The following is a 19,532-nucleotide window of genomic DNA, read 5'->3' as shown; positions in this document are numbered from 1 at the left end:
TAGCAGTCTTACTTAGTGCTTAGAAAAGCAACTGCCCGGTGACTGAAGGACATAAACGATGTCATACGCATCACTTATCATACCAAGCCACTGTTCTCCCTTTTCCCAAGTCTGATCAAAAGTCATTCAAGGTCTCTGAGGGAACATGGTGAGGAGGGGAAGAAGGGAGAATCTGCGTGTACAGAGACTTTCTTGATTGATGATTGATGTGGAAGGTTCAGCTCGCTAAGGGCTGTGCCACCCCTGGCCAGGTGGGTTATGTTAAACATGGAGCATAAGGCCACCCCAGCCAGGTGGGTTATGGTATACCTGGAGCATATGGAAGTTCTCATTTTAGTTTTTTGAGAAACCTTCACAATTCCATAGTGACAGAACTGATATAAAATCCCACCAAAGGGATAAGCAGTTCCCTTTTCCCACATCCTAGCCACCAGCATTATTATTTCCACTTAATAATAGCCATTCTGACTGGGTTATATAAGAAAGCAGGGTGAGCAAGCCATAATGAGCAAGCCAATAATAAGGAGCATTCTTCTGTGGCAAAGACTCATGCTTTTCAAAGTGCTGAGAACAAGAGAGTGCTGAGCATTAAGCCTTAAAGATGTCCATTCTACACACACACACACACACACACACACACACACACACACACACACACACATACAGACACGGCTTGGGAAACCTTGTGGAAGACAGAATGCTATGGAAGCCTATCTTATATGCTTGACACGGCTCCAGGACTCAGGAACTCACAACAGCTGTGACTGTCTGCATAGGGCCTACACAAGACTGAACCGAGGACTAGAGAATGTCACCTTTCATCTCTGCACAGCTCTTCCAGAAATGTGTGCTGTAAGTGTTCTTTTAATCTATTTTCTGTTATTTTATCTGAACTCTTGAGTAGATGTCTCATGATGTTCTTTTGCTTTTGTTTATATAGTGCTCAGTAAGGTTTTAGGACTTTCTTTTCTCCAATCAATTTACTAGAAGGCATTCTGTACTTTATGCTTCAGCCATATCAAAATATTCTCTCTCTCTCTCTCTCTCTCTCTCTCTCTCTCTCTCTCTCTCTCTCTCTCTCCCCCTCTCTCCCCTCTCTCATTCTCTCAGTGTTTTTAGAGACAGACTTTCTCTGTGTAACAGTCCTGGTGATCCTGGAACTCCCTTTGTAGATTAGGCTGGCCTAGAACTCACTGAGATCCACCTGCCTCTGTACCCTGAGTGCTAGGATTAAAGGCATGTGCCACCACCTCCTGGCAAAAAGTCAGTCTAATATTTAATCTTTATCTTTATCTACTTTAACTTTATCTGTTCCACTTCTAATTTTATTAACTACAATCTGATTACTCTCTATAATATCTTTTGAAAATAGTACCTCAGTGGGGCTGGAGAGATGGCTCAGTGGTTAAGAGCACTGACTGCTATTCCAGAGGACCTGGGTTCAATTCTCAGCAACCACACAGTAGTTCACAAGTATTTGTATCTCCAGTTCCTGGGGATCTGGCACCCTCACACAGACATACATATAGGCAGAACACCAATTCACATAAAATAAAAATAAACCATTTAAAAAAGCAAAAGCAAAAATTAATTATTAATCCTACAAAATTGGCAAATAATGAGACAGAGATAGATGAAATCCAAGAGAATGCAAACTAATGATTTCAAGTGTGTTTGAATGTAGTAGGACAGGTCCATATGGTCAAGGAAATTGGCTCAAACCAGTTGTCAAGGCATGCACATAACATTATTTCCTTATGAACCAGCCTGGAGTCTGCCTGAGGTTCTAGCAACAGGCGCTGTCAGAATTCTTGATTGTGCACAGCCAATGAGTGATGACTACACAATGCCACCAGATTGGGACACAGCCTGGGTACTTGGAGAAGGGTATATAAGGAGTCTGCTGTTTGCCTTCAACTGACTCCTGGTGTCTATGTCATTGACATCATGCCTTCTCACCCCCTCCCCAAGGGAGCTGTTAGGATCCAGCAACATTTGAAGACACAAAGGAATGGCTGAATGAAATAAGGATAGTGATACGAAAGAGAATTTAGCAAAAGATAAAATGCTATAGAAAGACCAACCTGAAGTATCAAAAATAAAATTTAAAAACAGGCAGTAACTCAAATTTTAAAAATCTGGGGACAATGTCAGCAATAGAATGGACCAAAGGGAGAAAAGAATATCTGAGATTGAAGACAAGATGGAGGAACAAAAATAATCCAAAAAGATAAAGTAGTAAGATATCAGTGAGAATTTCAAGATACATAAAAGACCTTGAAAAGATCAAATTTATGGGTTGTAGGCATAAAAGACTCTCATTTGAAAGTCCTAGAAAATACTGTCAAAAGGATTGTAACAAAAATTCTGAGAGTTAGGAAAAGAGATGCCTATCCAGATACAAAAGAAATTTAGGACCCCTAACATAAAAGACCAAAAAAGAACCTCCTCTATCATAATGAAAACACTAAATATACAGAACAAAGAAAGCAGCAAAAAAGAAACATCAAGTCACAAATGAAGGCATGCCTATCAGCATAACAGCAAATTATTCAAGTAAAACCTGAAAAGCCAGAAGGAAGTAGGAAAGTTTAGTTCAGGTTCAAAGAGATAGCAACTGCCAACCCAGAAGAGCAAAGCTCTCTGTCAAAACTTAAGGAAAAATACAAGTTTTCCGTGATGAAACTAAACTAATGGAATTTATGGCCACTAAACCAGCTCTACAAAAGATACATAAAGCCACAGGAGCAAATAAAACATACTAGAATATTTAAGTAAGAGATGAAGAGGGGAAAAATGCAAACATTATTTTAAAAAATCAACAAAATAATAGGAATCAATATAAAATTTTCAACAACTGACTATCAATGGTCTTGATTTCCCTGTGAAAAGACACAGACCCATAGATTGGATGAAAAAAGTAGAATCTATTTGCTGTCTCCAAGAAATGCTCCTCACCACAAAAGACAGACCTTAATTTAGGGTGAAAAGCAGCTGAATCTAGGAAACAAGTAGGCATCACCAATCTAATACCTGACAAAATAGACTTCAAACAAAAATTGGTGAGAAAAAATAAAGAGGCTACTACTATACAAAATATATATTCTTTAAGTATAAGTGCATCCATTTTCATAGAAGAAACACTACTAGAGGCAAAGACACAGATTACCTGCAGCTCAGTCCTGTGGAGTAACTTCAACACATGGCTCTCACCAATTGACAGGTTTTCTGGGCAAAACAATAAAACTGCCTAATTGACATCATAGGTTGAATTAATATTTCATCCAAATACTACAGAATGAACATTTTTCTCAGCAACCGATAGAACTTTCTATGAAACTGATCATTCATTAGGACTCAAAACAAGTTCTCTCTCTCTCTCTCTCTCTCTCTCTCTCTCTCTCTCTCTCTCTCTCTCTCTCTCTCTCTCTCTCTCGTTTGTTTCAATACAGGATTTCTCTGTGTATCTTTGGCTGTCCTGGAACTCACTCTGTAGACCAGGCTGGCCTTGAACTCACAAAGATCTGCCTGCCTCTGCCTCGCAAGTGCTGGGATAAAAGGCCTGCACCACCACCACCAGACTTATTTATTTTACATTCTGGCTGCAGTTTCCCCTCCCTTCTCTCCTCCCACTCCCTACCCTTCTGTTTCTACCCCACCCCCAATCCACTCCTCCTCAATTGTTTCTGTTAAGGAAAGAGCAGGTATCCCATGAATATCAACAAAACTTGGCATATCAAGTTGCAGTAAGACTAAGCACCTTCCCATACCATACGTGGTGGCAAGATGACCCAGTATGAGAAGTAGGGACCCAAAAGTTAGTAAAAGAGTCAGAGACAGCCCCTGCTCCCACAGTTAGGAGTCCCATAAGAGGATCAAACTACACAACAATAACCTACATGCGGAGTGCCTAAGTCAGTCCCATGCAGGCTCCTTGGTTGTCAGTTTGGTCTCTGTGAGCCCCTATGAGCCCAGGTTAATTGATTCTATACATTTTCTTGTGGTGTCCTTGACCCCTCCAGCTCCTATAATCTTTTCTCCCCCTCTTCTGCAGGATTACTCAAGTTCTGCCTAATGTTTGGCTGTGGGTCTGTATTTGTTTCCATCAGTTGCTGGACGAAGCCTCTCTGATGACAATTGGGATAGGCATTAATCTATGCATATAGCAGAATATTATTATCATATTTGGTTCTAACCTAGGTCCCTGGGTCATCCAATCTGTAGGTTCTGGTGCTCCAGGCAGTGTTGGGGTGAGCTTACTCTCCTGGCATGGGTTTAAGGCTGGATCAATCATTGGTTGGCCACTCCCTTAATCTCTAGGCTAACCTTACTGTTGTGGAATAATCTTTTTGTACACTGTGAAGATTTGTCACTCAGATTGGTTTAATAAAAAGCTGAACAGCCAATAGCTAGGCAGGGTTTTCAGGGCAGAAAGGATGCTGAGAAGATGAAGGGTGGAGACATTGAGAATCATCAGCCAGACGGAGAGGAAGCAGCATGGGCAGTACAAAGTAAAGGTAATAAAGCCACAAGACAAAAAGTAGATTGATAAGAAAGGGTTAATTTAAGCTAAGATTTGGTTAGTTCAAGCCTAGGCTATTGGCTGATCATTTATAATTAATAATAAGTCTTAGCATGCTTACTTGGGAGCTGGCAGGCAGGACAAAAAAATCTGCCTATAAATGGCACCCAACTTGGGGCCATGTAGATCCACATTAGACCTTAGAAAGCTTTTTAAAAGGTTCTAAACACACAAAAGCTGAGCCAAACACAGCTTCCTAGTCTCATGTCTCTCATGTTGGCCGCAGAACAGAGACCCATCTCCTGGCAGCTGCCTACATGCTTGAGCCATCTGTGCTACATGAGCTAAGCCATATGGTGGTTTAAGGTTTTGCTCATGCAGACAGAAAAGGTTACAAAGCAGGTTCAGTACAGTAGGTTCAGATGGAAAAAAAACTCTAACAAGTTACAGTGTCTTTAACAAAGTGTGTAGGCTTAAGAAAAAAAAATGGGTATAGACAGTCATAGAAAGAATAGTTTAAAAATGATAAAGTAAGGTCTTTAAAGAGAAAGTAAAGTTAAAATAAGAAGCCACATAGAAATGGGAAATACACAGGAAGTCTGGATCCTGTATGTTATTGTATTGTCTTTGAACTTTTTTTATTGCTGATGAACAAACAATAGTTGCTGATAGACACTGGATTATAGAAACTACTAAATTAAACTAACCTACATATTTTTTAAATGTCTTAACTTCAAAATGGAAGTAAACAATATGTTGTGGTGAAGAAGAGGATATGCTTTTGTTTCCACAGAAAACAAAAGGCTGTGGATCTGTTCAAGGTTAAAGAGGGTCAGGTTTGATGGGGAAGACCCCCCTGAAAATCCTGGCTGCAAATATAAAGAAAAAAACCCAGAAAAACTACAAGACAGGTGACATATATTTTACCTACTCAAACATAAAACAAAAAATCATCTTTGGCTGGCTTGTGTACAATTCACAGTCCATACTTGTGTAAATGCAGGTATGTATGTTACCTTTGAAAATTTGTGTGTTTTCAGAGCAAAGGGACCAGAAACCCATGAAAATGGGTGGCCCAGGTGATCCAGCCTCTCAGAGTGCCTCTGTTGCAGCTTCCTCCGAGTTCTGCATCCAAAACAGCTTCAAGGCTGTTGGCTGAGATGGTCCAGCCTCACAGACTATTCCAGCCAGGACTTGACCATTATACTAATTTTTTCTGGCTCCCTTAAAGATACCAGCACCCCCAGACAACAGGAAGCAGTATGGAGAAAACAACACCCACATTCCCAGGAGACATGGTGGATGGTTTTGGGTTATTCAATGGGTTATGGATGTTTCACATTGTGTAAGGGGGATATAAAAATATAAGATAGGATAAAAAGACAACTATTAACCTCAAATATTTTACACTGGTATTGATTTTGCTATATTGATACAAATTTAAAGTTATTTTTGTTATACTAAGATAATGGGCATTGAAGAAACTCCACATGGAGTTTGCTTTCTTTATGGCAAAAGCTAGCCATTTGGGCAAGAAACTGCCCTTGCCTTGACTGTTGACAGTATCTTGTCCAAACTAGACCAGGAGGACACAAAGAAAAGTGATTACCAAACTTTGCTGAGACAGGGTAGGACAGTCTTTCAAAAATTCTAGGCCTGTAGGCCAAAGATAGATGCCCCAATATTACAGAGTAAACTTGGTGACTGTCCAGACAGTCAGCTGTTTCTGTCATTTCTTTTCTTTTCTTTTCTTTTTTTTTTTTTTTTTTTTTGGTTTTTCAAGACAGGGTTTTTCTGTGTAGTTTTGTGCCTCTCCTGGATCTCGTTCTGTAGACCAGGCTGGCCTTGAACTTACAAAGATCTGCCTGCTTCTGCCTCCCAAGTGCTAGGATTAAAGGTGTGCGCCACCACTGCCCAGCCTGTTTCTGTCATTTCTTTTAGTTTTTGAAGTTGCTTGCTCTGCACTTCCTGTTTACAAAGGTAATTTAATATCCTTCTGGGGTCTTTGGTGGAGTTGAAGATTAGGCATTCATAGTTATAGTTTTCCTTAGTTGTGATAGAAGGTAAATTAGGTACAGAGCTTTAAACTCATCAAGATAAATAAATAATGGAGTATTTTCTCCAAATATGCCAAATACAAATGAACTGAACATTGTAAATGTAATTCTTACCTGATAATTGTTTTGATTGTTTATAATTTTATTATGTTAGAGTTAAAAACTTTTCTTTTTATTTAGACAAAAAGGGAGAAATGTGGAATAACCTTTTTGTACACTGTGAAGTTTGGTCACTCAGATTGGTTTAATAAAAAGCTGAATGGCCAATAGCTAGGCAGGATTTTCAGGGCAGAGAGGACGCTGTGAAGAAGAAAGGGTGGAGATGCAGAGAGTCACCAGTCGGTCGGGGTGGGAGCAGCATGGGTAGTAAAGGTAATAAAGTCACCAGACAGTAATAAAGCCATGAGCCAAAGTAGATTGATAAAAATGGGTTAATTTAAGTTGTAAGAGCTAGTTAGTAACAAGCCTAAGCTATTGGCTGATCTGTTATAATTAATGATAAGTCTTGGTGTGGTTATTTAGGAGTTGGCAGGCAGGACAGGAAAATCCACCTACACCATACCCCAGCATATCCCATAGGCAAGACAGATTGTAGGTCAAAGGTCATGTGGCTGGGTTGGTTTCCCACTCCCTCCACTTGAAGTCTTGCCTGGTCACAGGAGATGGCAAGTTCAGGCAATGTGTCCACTGTTGCTAGGAGTTTTACCTGGGGTCATCCTTGTAGACTCCTGGGAAATTCCCTCGTGCCAGATTTTCACCTGATCCTGAAATGTGCTCCCCACCCTCTTTCCAGTAGTCCCTTTCAGTACTCTCTCTCTCTCTGCCCCTCAACATAATTGCTCATATTCCCATCCTCACCTCACAACAGTCTATTCACAAAAATCTCTTCTATTTCCCCTTCCCAGGGAGATCTGGATATCCAACCTTGAACCCTCCTTGTTACCTAGTCTCTCTGGATCTATGGATTGTAGCATAGCTATCCTTTATTTTACATCTACTATCCACTTATAAGTGAGTACATACCAAAATTGTCTTTCTGGGTCTGGTTTACTTAACTCAGGATGAATTTTTTTGTAGTTCCATCCATTTGCCTTCAAATTTCCTGATGTCCTTATTTTTAACAGCTGAGTAATTCTCTATTATGTAAATGTACCACATTTTCTTTATCCATTCCTTGGTTGAGGGACATCTAGCTTGTTTCCAGGTTCTGGTTGTTATGAATAAAGCTGCTATGAACATAGTTGAGCAAGTGTCCTTGTTGTATGATTGAGTATCCTTTGGGTATATGCTCAAGAGTTCTGAGGCTGGGTCTTGTGATAGATTGGGGAATCAATTTTCATACTTGCCTACAAACTTACTTCCCTTTTTATTGCGTGAAGCCTTCACTAATCATTCTTTATCAATAAAAAAATCAGGAGTCAGATATCGGAGTAAGAACCTGAAAGATCAGAGAAGCAGGGGAGCAGCCACCAGTGACTTTCTACCTCATTCGTTCCTTCCTCCAAAAGGGCAGAGAACGTCTCTCAGCCCTGCCTTACTACTTCCTGTCTCCTATCTGTCTATAGTCCTCCAAACCTCTATGGTTAATTTTGGTCAGCTAGTAGCTAGCTGTGTCCTCTGACTCTAAGCAAGCTTTATTTGTCAGAACACAATCAAAATATCACACAATTGTAATATTTTCCTTTTTTTTTTTTTTTTTTTTGTATTTGTGGTGTTGGGGATTGAACCATGGCCTCACACAAGCTAAGTATGTGTTCTATCACTGAGCTCCTGTCTCAGCCCTCTTACAAAATTTTAATAGCACATTAACATTATAATTACACTCATAAATACTTTAAAAGTTATATGTAATACATAAGGATATTATTATAGCCAAATTTTTATTATCAGTCAACAAAATTAGCATTTTTTTATACATTGTGTTTGATTATCTATGATTATACCCACATACTTAAGAATAAGATTTAATGCTAAAACACAATGGGAAAATGTCTGAAATGCTACAGGAAAAAGTATGGCTTGAAAGTATTAAATTTGTCCAATTTACTTGGGAAAATACCAAATAAGAAAGAAGTTACATATGGCTGAGAATTGCTTCAAATAACTTCAGAATTCAAGCCAGATACAATGGATCTCTTGAATCTTTCACTACAGGGCAGCCTCTTTCCTGTAATCAAGAGGTCTGCTAAGGGAAAAAGCTAATTACGACCGTTTATAAAGGGTAGGCTGAGGGGCTTGTGAATGGGTAAATTGTTGCAGCCATAGCTGGTGTTTCTCTCCTGCAGGGTCTTCTTCCTGGAACTGTTTGCTCAAGGTGAGACAGACTACCTTGGGAGATGGACTTTCTCTACAGACATTCTTTTCTGTGCTGATGGACAACAGCTGATCAAAGGTCATCTATAATCTCATAGGATTCCTGTTTTCACAACCAAGACACTGTATCACTAACCACCTTTGATAGGGAAAAACTACCTACCTTTCATGCATTATATAAGAAAAAGGTTCCAAAATGGCCTCTAAGAGGTCTGGCTTATAGATAAAAAACAAGCACTAAACAATAAGGAAACGGCAAGGAGATCACAGGAAATAAGCTATTGCAATCACATTGATTGACAGGAACTGCACAGGGTGTTGAATGAGTGTTGTGTGAAAATTTTAAGTAACAACTACAGTAAGTAGGACAAGTTGCTAGAGTAACAAATAACATCAAAGTTTCAACAAATTTTTTAAAAGATGTCTTAGTTACTTTTTTATTGCTGTGACAAAACACGATGATGACCAAGACAACATAGAAAAATATTTAATTGGGCTTACGGGTTCAGAGGGTCCTTGGTTTCAGAACAAGGCACGGTGGCAGGAACAGCTGAGAGATCACATCTTGATACACAGGTAGGAGGCAGAGAGAGATAACAGGGAATGGCTCGAGCCTTTTGAAACCCGAAAGCCTGCCTCCAGTGACACACCTCCTTCAACATGGCCATACCTCCTAATCCCGAACATTTTTACCAACTGGGACCAAATGTTTGAATATATGACCCTGTGGAAGCCATTCTCATTCAACCCACCCCATTTCACTTCCTGCAGTTCTGCTCCTTCGTTTGTTGGAATTAACCATGAAAGCATTTGCTTATTTCAAGAACTATTATTTGTGCATCTTTTGGGGTTTTTTTTTCCTGTGCTAGGAGTAGAACCTAGAGACTAGAAAATCACCCTGATACTGAGCTACACCCCCAGATCTTGTTTTGCTTTTTTGAGACACTTTAGTGTCACTGGCCTCAATTTTGCAATAGTCTTGTCTTTGTCTCCTGAGTCCTGGGATTATTCTACTACCCCTGGCTTAAAGTACTTTAAAAAATAATAAGCTAAAATAATGGTATCTTTTGACCATTGTGAATTAAGCTGCAATGAATACTGGTGTGAAAGTTTATATGAAATGTCTGCTTAAAAAAACATTTATTTTTACTTTTAATTACATAATGTGTCTGTGGGGATCATGTGCACTTGAGTGGTCAAAAAATAAGCTTAATAAGAATATTAAAAATGATAATGGCTGGGCGGCAATGGTGCACACCTTTAATCCCAGCACTCAGGAGGCAGAGGCAGGTGGATCTCTGTGAGTTTGAGGCCAGCCTGGACTACAGAGTGAGTTCCAGGACAGGCTCCAAAGCTACACAGAGAAACCCTGTCTTGAAAAACAAAAACAACAACAACAAAGATAATGAAGCTGGACATTTTTTAAATTTTTTTTATTTTTTATTTATTTTTTATTTTTTTTGAAGCTGGACATTGTTGTAGAACATTATTTTAAGATGTGTTACATTTGTTTATGCTGTGGAACATTTGTTTAATGATGCAAAGATGTGTTGCATTCTTTTATGTTGCATTTGTTTAACTCTATGAAGCTGTGTTACTGTGCCTGTCTAAAACACCTGATGGTCTAATAAAGAGCTAAATGACCAATATTGAGGCAGGAAAAAGGATAGGTGGGGCTGGTAGGAAGAGAGAATAAATAGAAGGAGAAACCAGAGAGGAGGAGGAAGAAATAGCAAGAGAACAAGGAGAGGAGGATGCTAGGGGCCAGCCACACAGTCAGCCATGGAATAAGAATGAAAGTAAGATATACAGAAGTAAGAAAAGGAAAAAGCCCATAGGCAAAAGGTAGATGGGATAATTTAAAGTTAAGAAAAGCTGGCAAGAAACAAGCCAAGCTAAGGCCAGGCATTCATAATTAAGTATAAGCCTCCATGTGTGATTTATTTGGGAGCTGGGTGGTAGGCCGCCAAAAGAGTAAAGAGTAAAAAAAAAAAAAAAAAAAAAGCCAACAACAGGGCATGGTGGCACATGTCTCATAAAGAAACCCTGTCTTGAAAAACAAACAACAACAAATAATAATGATGATGATGGGCTGGAGAGATCCCTCAATAGTTAAGAGTGTGCATTGGTCTTGCAGAAGACCTGAGTTCAGTACCCAGCACCCATGGTAGCTCACAACAGCCTGTAACTCCAGCTCCAGAGGATCCAGCAGCCTCTGCAGGCACCTGCACTCAAGTGCACATGATCCACACATACATATATAAAATATTATTTTTTTAAAAAGCAGACCCTTCATATAAACTTTCACACCCATGTTCATTGTAGCTTAATCCACAGTGGCTACAAGATACAAACAGGAGCTGAGAGATGGCTTGGCAGTGAAGAGCACTTGCTACTTTTGCAGAGGACCTGGGTTTAGTTTTCAGCACTCATGTGGCTCATAACTATCTGTAACTCTAGTTCTGGGGGAACCAAAGCCCTCTTTTGGCTTCCACACATATCAGGAACACAAGTGGTGCACATACGTAAATACAGGCAAACATACACATAAAACATTTTAAAGAGACATGCAAACAACCCATGTCTTTTAGCAGATGAAACAAATTAACAAAATGCTGCATATGAATATGACCGAACACTACTCAGCCATAAAAAGGAACAAAGTCCTTAAAGTGGTACAATGTGTTTCAACCTTGAATATATACTACAAGAAATAAACTAGTCACAAGGGACATTTATTACAGGATTCCACTTACATGAAATATCCAGATCAGGCAAATTCACAGACATTAATGCTAATTAGAGGCTACCTTGGCTTGGAGTGAGGTGGAAAGGAGAGTGATGGAAACGTTTTCAGGGAGAATGGAGATGATGGCGTAGGCACTGTGCACATAGCTAACGCCACTCAACTGCACCTTTAAAATGGTTAAAATAGATAGGTCACAAAGCAGGTGACAAAGTGCAGCAGCGCTGATGAATGATTCTATCCCAATAAAACTGACAAGGCTTATTCCGCAGGGTGGTGTTCTCTAGTCTCTGAGTCAGCCTGGCAGTTTGTCCCCAAATAATTATTTTTCCACCCTAGTTCAATGGTTTCATTGTGCCTTGCTTACAAGAATAGCGACTTCTATGGGATAGACTCATTCAGTAGCTTTATTTTATTTTATTATTATTATTATTATTATTATTATTTTTTTTTTTTTTTTTTTTTTTTTTTTTTTTTTTTTTTTTTCCGAGCCAGGGTTTCTCTGTGTAGCCCTGACTGTCCTGGAACTCACTCTGTTGATCATGCTGGCCTTGAACTCAGGGATCCACCTGCCTCTGCCTCCCAGGTGCTAAGAATAAAGGCGTACGCCCCCACAGCCCTGCTAATAAAGGATTTAAAATTAAAATTTCATTACAGCATGATTTAAAATAAAAAACAAAACAAAACCCTTGGAGCAACCTAACAACCAACAACAGCTGAATGGTTTGCTACATCTTTTCATGAACATTACACTGCTATTAAAAAAATAATTGTGTGAGAACGTGGAAATAGATTACTCTGTAACATTCAATAAAAGAGAAAAATTGAGCATTGCCTTTGAAAACGTGGGAAACGCCCACAACACTTAGGTGAGAGTTGGCGGAGTCAAAATAACTTGCTCCTATAATCTTGATGTACTTTATTAAGAATTAAAATTAAATAATACAGTATGAGCACAAGGTCACCGATCCAGAGCTAAGGCAGCGGACCTCCCAGAGGGCCGAGCAGTGTGTAGAATGCATCTCTTTGGTAGCAAGGATCGGCGTTCCAGAGGGACCAGTGCAGGTAGGGGACAGTCCGAGGATGTCCGCCCGAGGCCCTGGGCTCTGAGGACTGCAGAGCTCTTTCTGCTCCAGACACTGCACCAGCGCGCTCTACGGAATAATCTCTCAGCTTCCACACAGACCTCAGAAGCCCTTCCGCCCTCAGTCCCGACAGCGTACACCCCAACCACCCCCAGTCCCTCCCCACCCCGCCTTACTTCGCCGCCCGACCCCTTGGCTCCGGCTCCCGCCCCGCCCCGCGCCGCTCGCTTCCCAGCCCATGGGGCGCGGCGCGCACGCGCAGCGGAGGGCGGTGCGGGCGGCATGGGGACTGCGGCGGCGGCTGCGGCGGCCGGGGAGGGGGCGCGCGGCCCGAGCCCCGCCGCCGTGTCGCTCGGCCTGGGCGTGGCCGTGGTGTCGAGCCTAGTGAACGGGTCCACGTTCGTGCTGCAGAAGAAGGGCATTGTGCGCGCTAAAAGGCGAGGTAGGGCGGGCCGAGGCCGGGCCGGGGTCCGCGCTACGCTGCTGCGGGAGCCTGGGAGCGGCGCACGGGCGGGCTCTGCAGGCTGCCCCGCAGGCATCCTCGCTGCGTCCCGCGTGGTCTCTCTCCCTTCTTAGTGGCCGGAGAGGCCTTCTTCAGTCTTTGAGGAGCCCTTCCCAGGACTTCTTGCCCCATTCCTATACCGGTCCAGTCCTCCACCCCCACCCCGCAGCGGAGCATCGGGACTGGTGCTAGGCTTTGGAGCCCTGCTGCCCAGTGGCCGGCACACTGTCAGGCAGAGATTTCTATTCATAACATCTAGAGGTGGGTGGAGCCAGGCCTGCCTTGCTGTAGCCTGGGCCTGGGGTGCTTTTGGGCGAGCACTTGGTAGTGTGAAGAAGTAAGGATGTGTGGTGGGCCCGCAGGATGGGCAGGCGCCACTGAGGTGCCCACTCTCACCTTCACTGCAAGGACTGTTCTTCCCAGCGGCTTTTGCCCCGGGGTCCTTAGTTGACTTACCCCTGGTTGACATTTCAACCGTCTGAAGCGTGAAGAAACGTAAAACAGGCGTGCAAATGGGCCTGCGAGCATAGCCTGGGTCTACGTGTCACCAGATACCACTCCTTTGTGATCCAGAAGTGGGATGAGGCACAGAGCCCTTCTTTGTCCCTGTCATGTCATTTGTGTTGAGAGGCCTGTGACAGGCACTGAATGCAAGAGGCAGAATGCTTTGAAGGGGAAAGTAAACATAGCTTTCAGAGAGACTGAGAAAGGCTTGTGGTTGGAGCCACAACCTCAAGAGCTCTAGGGGTAAGGACCTGGCTGCCAGCGTATGGGAAGTAAATACACTTAATAGTTCCGATTCCAGAACACATTTGAAACTTTGACTGACCTGGCTAGGGAGCCAAGGACCTTCAGAAAAGAGACAAAGAACTGACAGTCTTGAGTGAAAGCTCAAAACTAGCAATCTTTAAAGAAATTAATTTCAAAATGAAAAAAATTGCAATTCTAAAACCTAAATCAAACCAAGTATGATTTCCCAAGCATGCAGATGCATCTCTCATGTACACACATCTGATACACTTGGCAACTACACTTAGGGACTCTGTCCATTTGCACAGGCATCAAGATTGAGCAAAGGTGTTTGTCGTGACGAAAAAGTAAAAAAAAAAACACGTGCCTTTGATGGGACTGTGTGAGAAAGAGTACTTTACCTGTGTGGTCTTCTTGCAAATCCCACAACTCCAGGATAAGCCTGAGAGAAACATGACACAAACCACACAAAACTCAGCTGAGAAACATCATACAAAAATACCTGGCTGGTCTAATCAAGGCTGTGAAATCTGAGGAGCTCTCATAGCCAGAAGGAATCAGAAGACATACCATCAAATGTAAGACATTAGAGGAAAACAAAAGAAATCTGAGTGCAGACTTTAGTTAGAAAAATACATTGATACATTAATAAGGTAAACTAATTGGTTAGCAAGAATAAATGTGTTGTTTCAGCTCAGTTTTTGTGTTGCAGGAACTGCTGAATTAAAAAACAAAATGAAACAAGAAACTAAAATTGTTTTTGAGGTCCTGGGCCTAATCCTAAGCACGATATTTTTAAAAGCCAAGAACATGGATGTTTTTATTTATACCTACATACTATGTATTTTTTGTATGTATGTACTTTAGAAAATAGTCTCTCACAGTGTAGCCCGGCTGGTCTCAAACTCATGATCTTCCTGCTTCAACATCCTGAGTATCTGGGATCACAGCTGTGCCCTCCACACACGGGTCCATACTATGCCTTTAAATTAGTAATAAGGTAGAAGTGTAATATTCACTAGTTTCGCATCTCCTCACTTTCTGCCAACCGCTCTTGGTAGTAGAAGGCTTTAGTCCATCTACTTTGTTTAACAGATATTTTTGAAACTCTTGTGTTATATACTATTATATATACTGAAGCTACAACCGTTTTAAGATCTATTCTCGGCAGCTACAATGGCATGTGCCTAGAATCCCAGCCTGAGTAACATATCGAGCCTCCGAGCCCCTATAAAATAAAGTAAAAACCAACTCCCTATAATCTTTTACCATATCTACTTAATGACCAACAGAGCTGATAACCATCAGATAACTGACTTGGAAGAGGAGAGGAAAAGTTGGTACATAAGAACTAGAAGGCCAAGTTCTTAGGTTCAGGGAGACTAAACCTTATGGTTTCTTATATCGTAATCAACTATGCTTCCTTAGAAGATCATACCTTTATAATTGACAGGTGGTAGCACTTCCAGAAAGTCCCAGCTTCAGGGAGGCTAAATGCTAATTGTAGTTCTTCAGCGGAGAGGGTTAGGGACCTACTGGCTTTGAAGTTCACCTTTAAAGGACCTTCTCCATGAATGGCCCACTGTAGCTCCTAGAACTGGAGAGTGCCCTCTGAAGCACAGGTTCAGGATTCAACTCCCTTCGATTCAATGCCTTCGAATGACATGTGAGTGGGATCTGAGCCAAGAGCTCTCACTCATAATATATTTCACAGAGCATTTGTTCAGGACCTCATAAAAGGCCCAAATGCATATTCTCAAATTCCTTGCTTTATATGGTATGGTATTTGCATATAACTTATGACATCTTCTATTTATATTTTATACTTAATTTATATTTATACTTCCAATAATCTGTTAATGACTTATAAAACATAAATCAAAGTAAATGTTACTTAAATAGTTGTTACACTTTATGTCATTTAAGGGAATAATGACAAGGAAAAAGTTCATATGTGTTCAGTATGGACTTTTTGTTTGTTTTTGAGACAGGTTGTCGTGCATTCCAGGCTGGTCTTTACCTGGTTGCTGAGGATGACCTTGAACTTCTGATCCTCCTGCCTCCGTTTCCCAAATGCTAGGATTATAATTATGGATTACTATGCCCTGTTTATGCAGTGTTGGGGAATCAAACTTGAGATTTCATGCTTGCTAGGCAAGCTCTCTTATCAGCTGAGCTACATCCCAAACTCTGCAGATGTATTCTTTAAAAGACTTGTTTGAATCATTGTATGTAGAGAGCTAGCTGCCCTGAGTGTCCAGAATTAGAGCCCCATGGAAGTGTGGTTGCCTGCAGAGGACTAGGTAACCTGCAGGTGGGAAGGCAGGTGTGGTACCAACCTTTGGTAGCCTTTTGCTGCTGTGGAAATAGCTGAGATAAACAAATTAAAAAGAGGAGAGGTTTATTTGAACTCACAGTCTTCGAGGTTTTGGTTTGTCGTTTTAGGCCTGCAGCAGCATAGCATATTATGGGTGTTGGAGTGTGCTGACTGAAGCCTGTTCACTGTAGGCAGCCGGCAAACAGAGAGGAAGAAGAGTCTGACAGCCTCTCTGAAGTATGTGCCAGATAATCCAACTTCCTTTCACTGAGCCCCTTCTAAAGGTTTTATTTTTCTCCCATTTGTACCATGAGCTAGTAACCAAACTTTCAGCGCCTGGTCCTTTGATGGACATTTAAGGTCCAAACCATAAGACTATCTAAACAGCAACTAGACATTCTCCAAAAATAATATTCATTTCAGAATGTTAAAGAGTACTGTATTGAGCTGGACGGTGGTGGTGCACACCTTTAATCCCAGCACTCGGAAGGCAAAGGCAGGTGGATCTCTGTGAGTTTGAGGCCAGCCTGGGCTACAGAGCAAGTTCCAGGAAAGGTGCCAGAGCTACACAGAGAAACCCTGTCTCGAAAAAAAAAAAAAAAAAAAAAAAAACAAAAAAGGAAAGAAAGAAAAAGAGCACTGTAATGGGACTAGGTATTCCATAGTAAACTCTGAGTATATTCAAGCAGATTTGAGGCACGGGAGTGTGGAGGGAGTGGGGCATGGTAAGGCAGAAAGGGAGAAATTTCCACATAGTATAGGGTTCATTGGTCTTGGGAATTTTGGCAAGTGTTAATGTCAGCTCATTGATAGAGGAGCTCTTGCTGGTAGTATTCTGTCTGGAGAAAGCGTCTCTGAATTGAGGTGGTCTTAATGTTGAAAATAAATGTATTGACTAAGTGTGGTGGTGCATGCTTGTAATCCTACTACTTAGGAAGTTGAACCAGTGGGATTATTTGAAGCTGACCTGGGCTACATAGTTCCAGGCTAGACTGGGCTGTGTGTGTATCGAGACCTGTCTCATAAAGCCAAATACATAAGTGATTAGGAAAAGAAGAGAAGCTGTATTGCCCAGGTTTGTGACGAGGAATCTCTGGTGGGACTTTAGAAAATCCTTGAGAAGGCACTTACCTCAAGCAGGTAGACATGAGCCAGCTCCAGTTCTGTTTGAGTCTGATAAGAACAAATTCTTGGTATCCATAGCTTTCAGAGTGATAGCCAGTTAGAGGAGGGACAGAGGCTGGTTGTCACTGAGGGACTGTACACGAGGGATGGTGATAAAGAGAGACCAAGGCTGCCTGGAGACCAAACTCAGAAAAGGCGACTACTCAAAACTCACTGAGGGTGCTTCATAATTAGTCACCGAAATCTCTACAGGATGCTGTAGACCAGCAACAGCTGGTTGCTCTTTTAAAATCAAGACCGCAATCGAATTCTACCTTATACTCACAAGAATAGCTGCCAGTGAGGAAATGCAAAACAAGTATTGGCCAGGAATTAGAGAATTTAAAACTCTTGTGTATTGCTGGTGGGGATGTAAAACGATGCTGCTGCTTTGGAACATAGCACGTTTGTTCCTCAAAGTGTTAAATATAGAATTGCCATTTGATCCAGCAGTTCTGCTTCTTGGATTGTGCAAAGACCTCGGATACTCTGGCCATGCCTAGAGGAAGTGGAAGCAGGAACTCAAAGGAGTTTTGTACTTTTGTTTGTAAAAGTAGTATTCTCAGAGCCCACAGATGGGAGTGACTCAGCCCATTAACTGATAGTAGTGTGCTAGTGGGTTTTCTGTTACCATGCGAAGTACCTGTGATGATTTAATAAGAAAAAGTTTGCTTTGACTCATAATTTTGGAAGTTTCATTTCACTTACCTCAAGCAGGAGCCTGAAGAGAAGATGAAAGATGGAAAAAGGAAGGACCAGAGTTCTGCAGTCTCCTTCAAGGGCATGACCTGAATGACTTAAGACCACTCACTAGCCCTGTGTGTTACTGGCTCTGCTACCTTCCAACCATGCTACAAGCTGCGGACTAAGCCTTGAACACGTGACCCTTTGAAGGATACTATAGACCCACACTTGAGATGACAAAATGTAGTTGAGTATCCTTCAGCCTTTAAAAAGGACATTTTGACACATTATAGCATAGATGAATCTTGAGGACATTCTGCTAAGTGAAATAAACCTGTCTTAAAAGGACACTATTGTATGATTCTATTTATATGAGGTCCTCAGAGCAGTTCAAATTTATGGGCAGATGGAAAGCATACTAATGGTTACCCCCTAGAGTGGCATAAGAGAAGAATGGGGAGTAGGCCCAGGATATAGATGGATTTTTCTGTCCCACTAGCCAGCTCCCAAATAACCACATGGAGACTTCTTATTAATTATGAAAGCTTGACCCATAGCTCAGGCTTGTTTCTAAGTAGCTCTTATAACTTAAATTAATCCATTTCTATTAATTTACTTTCTGCTTCGTGGCTTGTTACCTTTACTCTGTACTGCCCATGCTGCTTTCCTGCTTCCTCCGTGTCTAACTGGTGATTCTGCTTTCTTCCTCGCATTCTCTCTGCCCTGAAACTCCTGCCTAGCTATTGGCTGCTTAGCTTTTTATTAAACCAGTCACAGTGACATATCTTCACACAGTGTAAAGGAATATTCCACAACACCAGATTTCCAGGTTAGCAGCATTTTAGAGATGAGTTATTGCTACTATTATTATTATTACTGTTTTGGTTTTTTGAGACAGGTTTCTCTGTGTAGCTCTGGCTGTCCTGGAAACTCATGCTGTAGACCAGGCTGGCCTCAACTCAAGATCTGCCTGCCTCTGCCGCCTGAGTGCTGGGATTAAAGGTGTGCACCACCACTGCTCGCCGAGATGAGTTACTGTTGACCAGCAGCACTATTGTTCTTTACCCTACTGAACTGTACACTAGAAACTAGTTAAGGTGATATATTAGTTACTTTTCTTGTTCCTGTGAACATCTGCCTGACAGGAAGCATCCTAAGGGAGGGCAGTTTCAGTTCACAGTTGAAGGAGCTCCAGTCTGTTGTCCTAGGGAGGGCCTGGGCAGAGTCTTGGCTATCCTGGAACTTACTTTCTGTAGACCAAGCTGACCTCGAACTCACAGAGATCCTCCTGCCTCTGCCTCTGTCTCCCCAGTGCTGGGATTAAAGGCGTGTACCACCATTGCCTGGCTGCCTTGAGATTTTTTTCAGTACAGCCTATTTCCTGTTCATTCT

The 19,532-nt window shown here is 41.6% G+C and overlaps 1 protein-coding gene across 1 annotated transcript in view; it reads left to right on the top strand.

The window, feature by feature from the left end:
* The first annotated feature begins 12,979 nt into the window (after positions 1 to 12,979).
* The window catches only part of Nipa1 (NIPA magnesium transporter 1), a 42,355-nt gene continuing 35,802 nt past the window's right edge, over positions 12,980 to 19,532 (top strand). Inside the window, exon 1 of the mRNA XM_028892605.2 lies at positions 12,980 to 13,165. Coding sequence (XP_028748438.1) covers positions 13,006 to 13,165 — 160 coding nt within the window. The 5' untranslated portion in view covers positions 12,980 to 13,005. The remainder of the gene's footprint in view (positions 13,166 to 19,532) is intronic.

The sequence above is a fragment of the Peromyscus leucopus genome, chromosome 1 (genome assembly GCF_004664715.2).
Source record: "Peromyscus leucopus breed LL Stock chromosome 1, UCI_PerLeu_2.1, whole genome shotgun sequence".
Classification (NCBI taxonomy): Eukaryota; Metazoa; Chordata; class Mammalia; order Rodentia; family Cricetidae; genus Peromyscus; species Peromyscus leucopus.
Note: the sequence above shows the minus strand (reverse complement) of the source record. Positions and strands in the feature narration are given on the sequence as shown.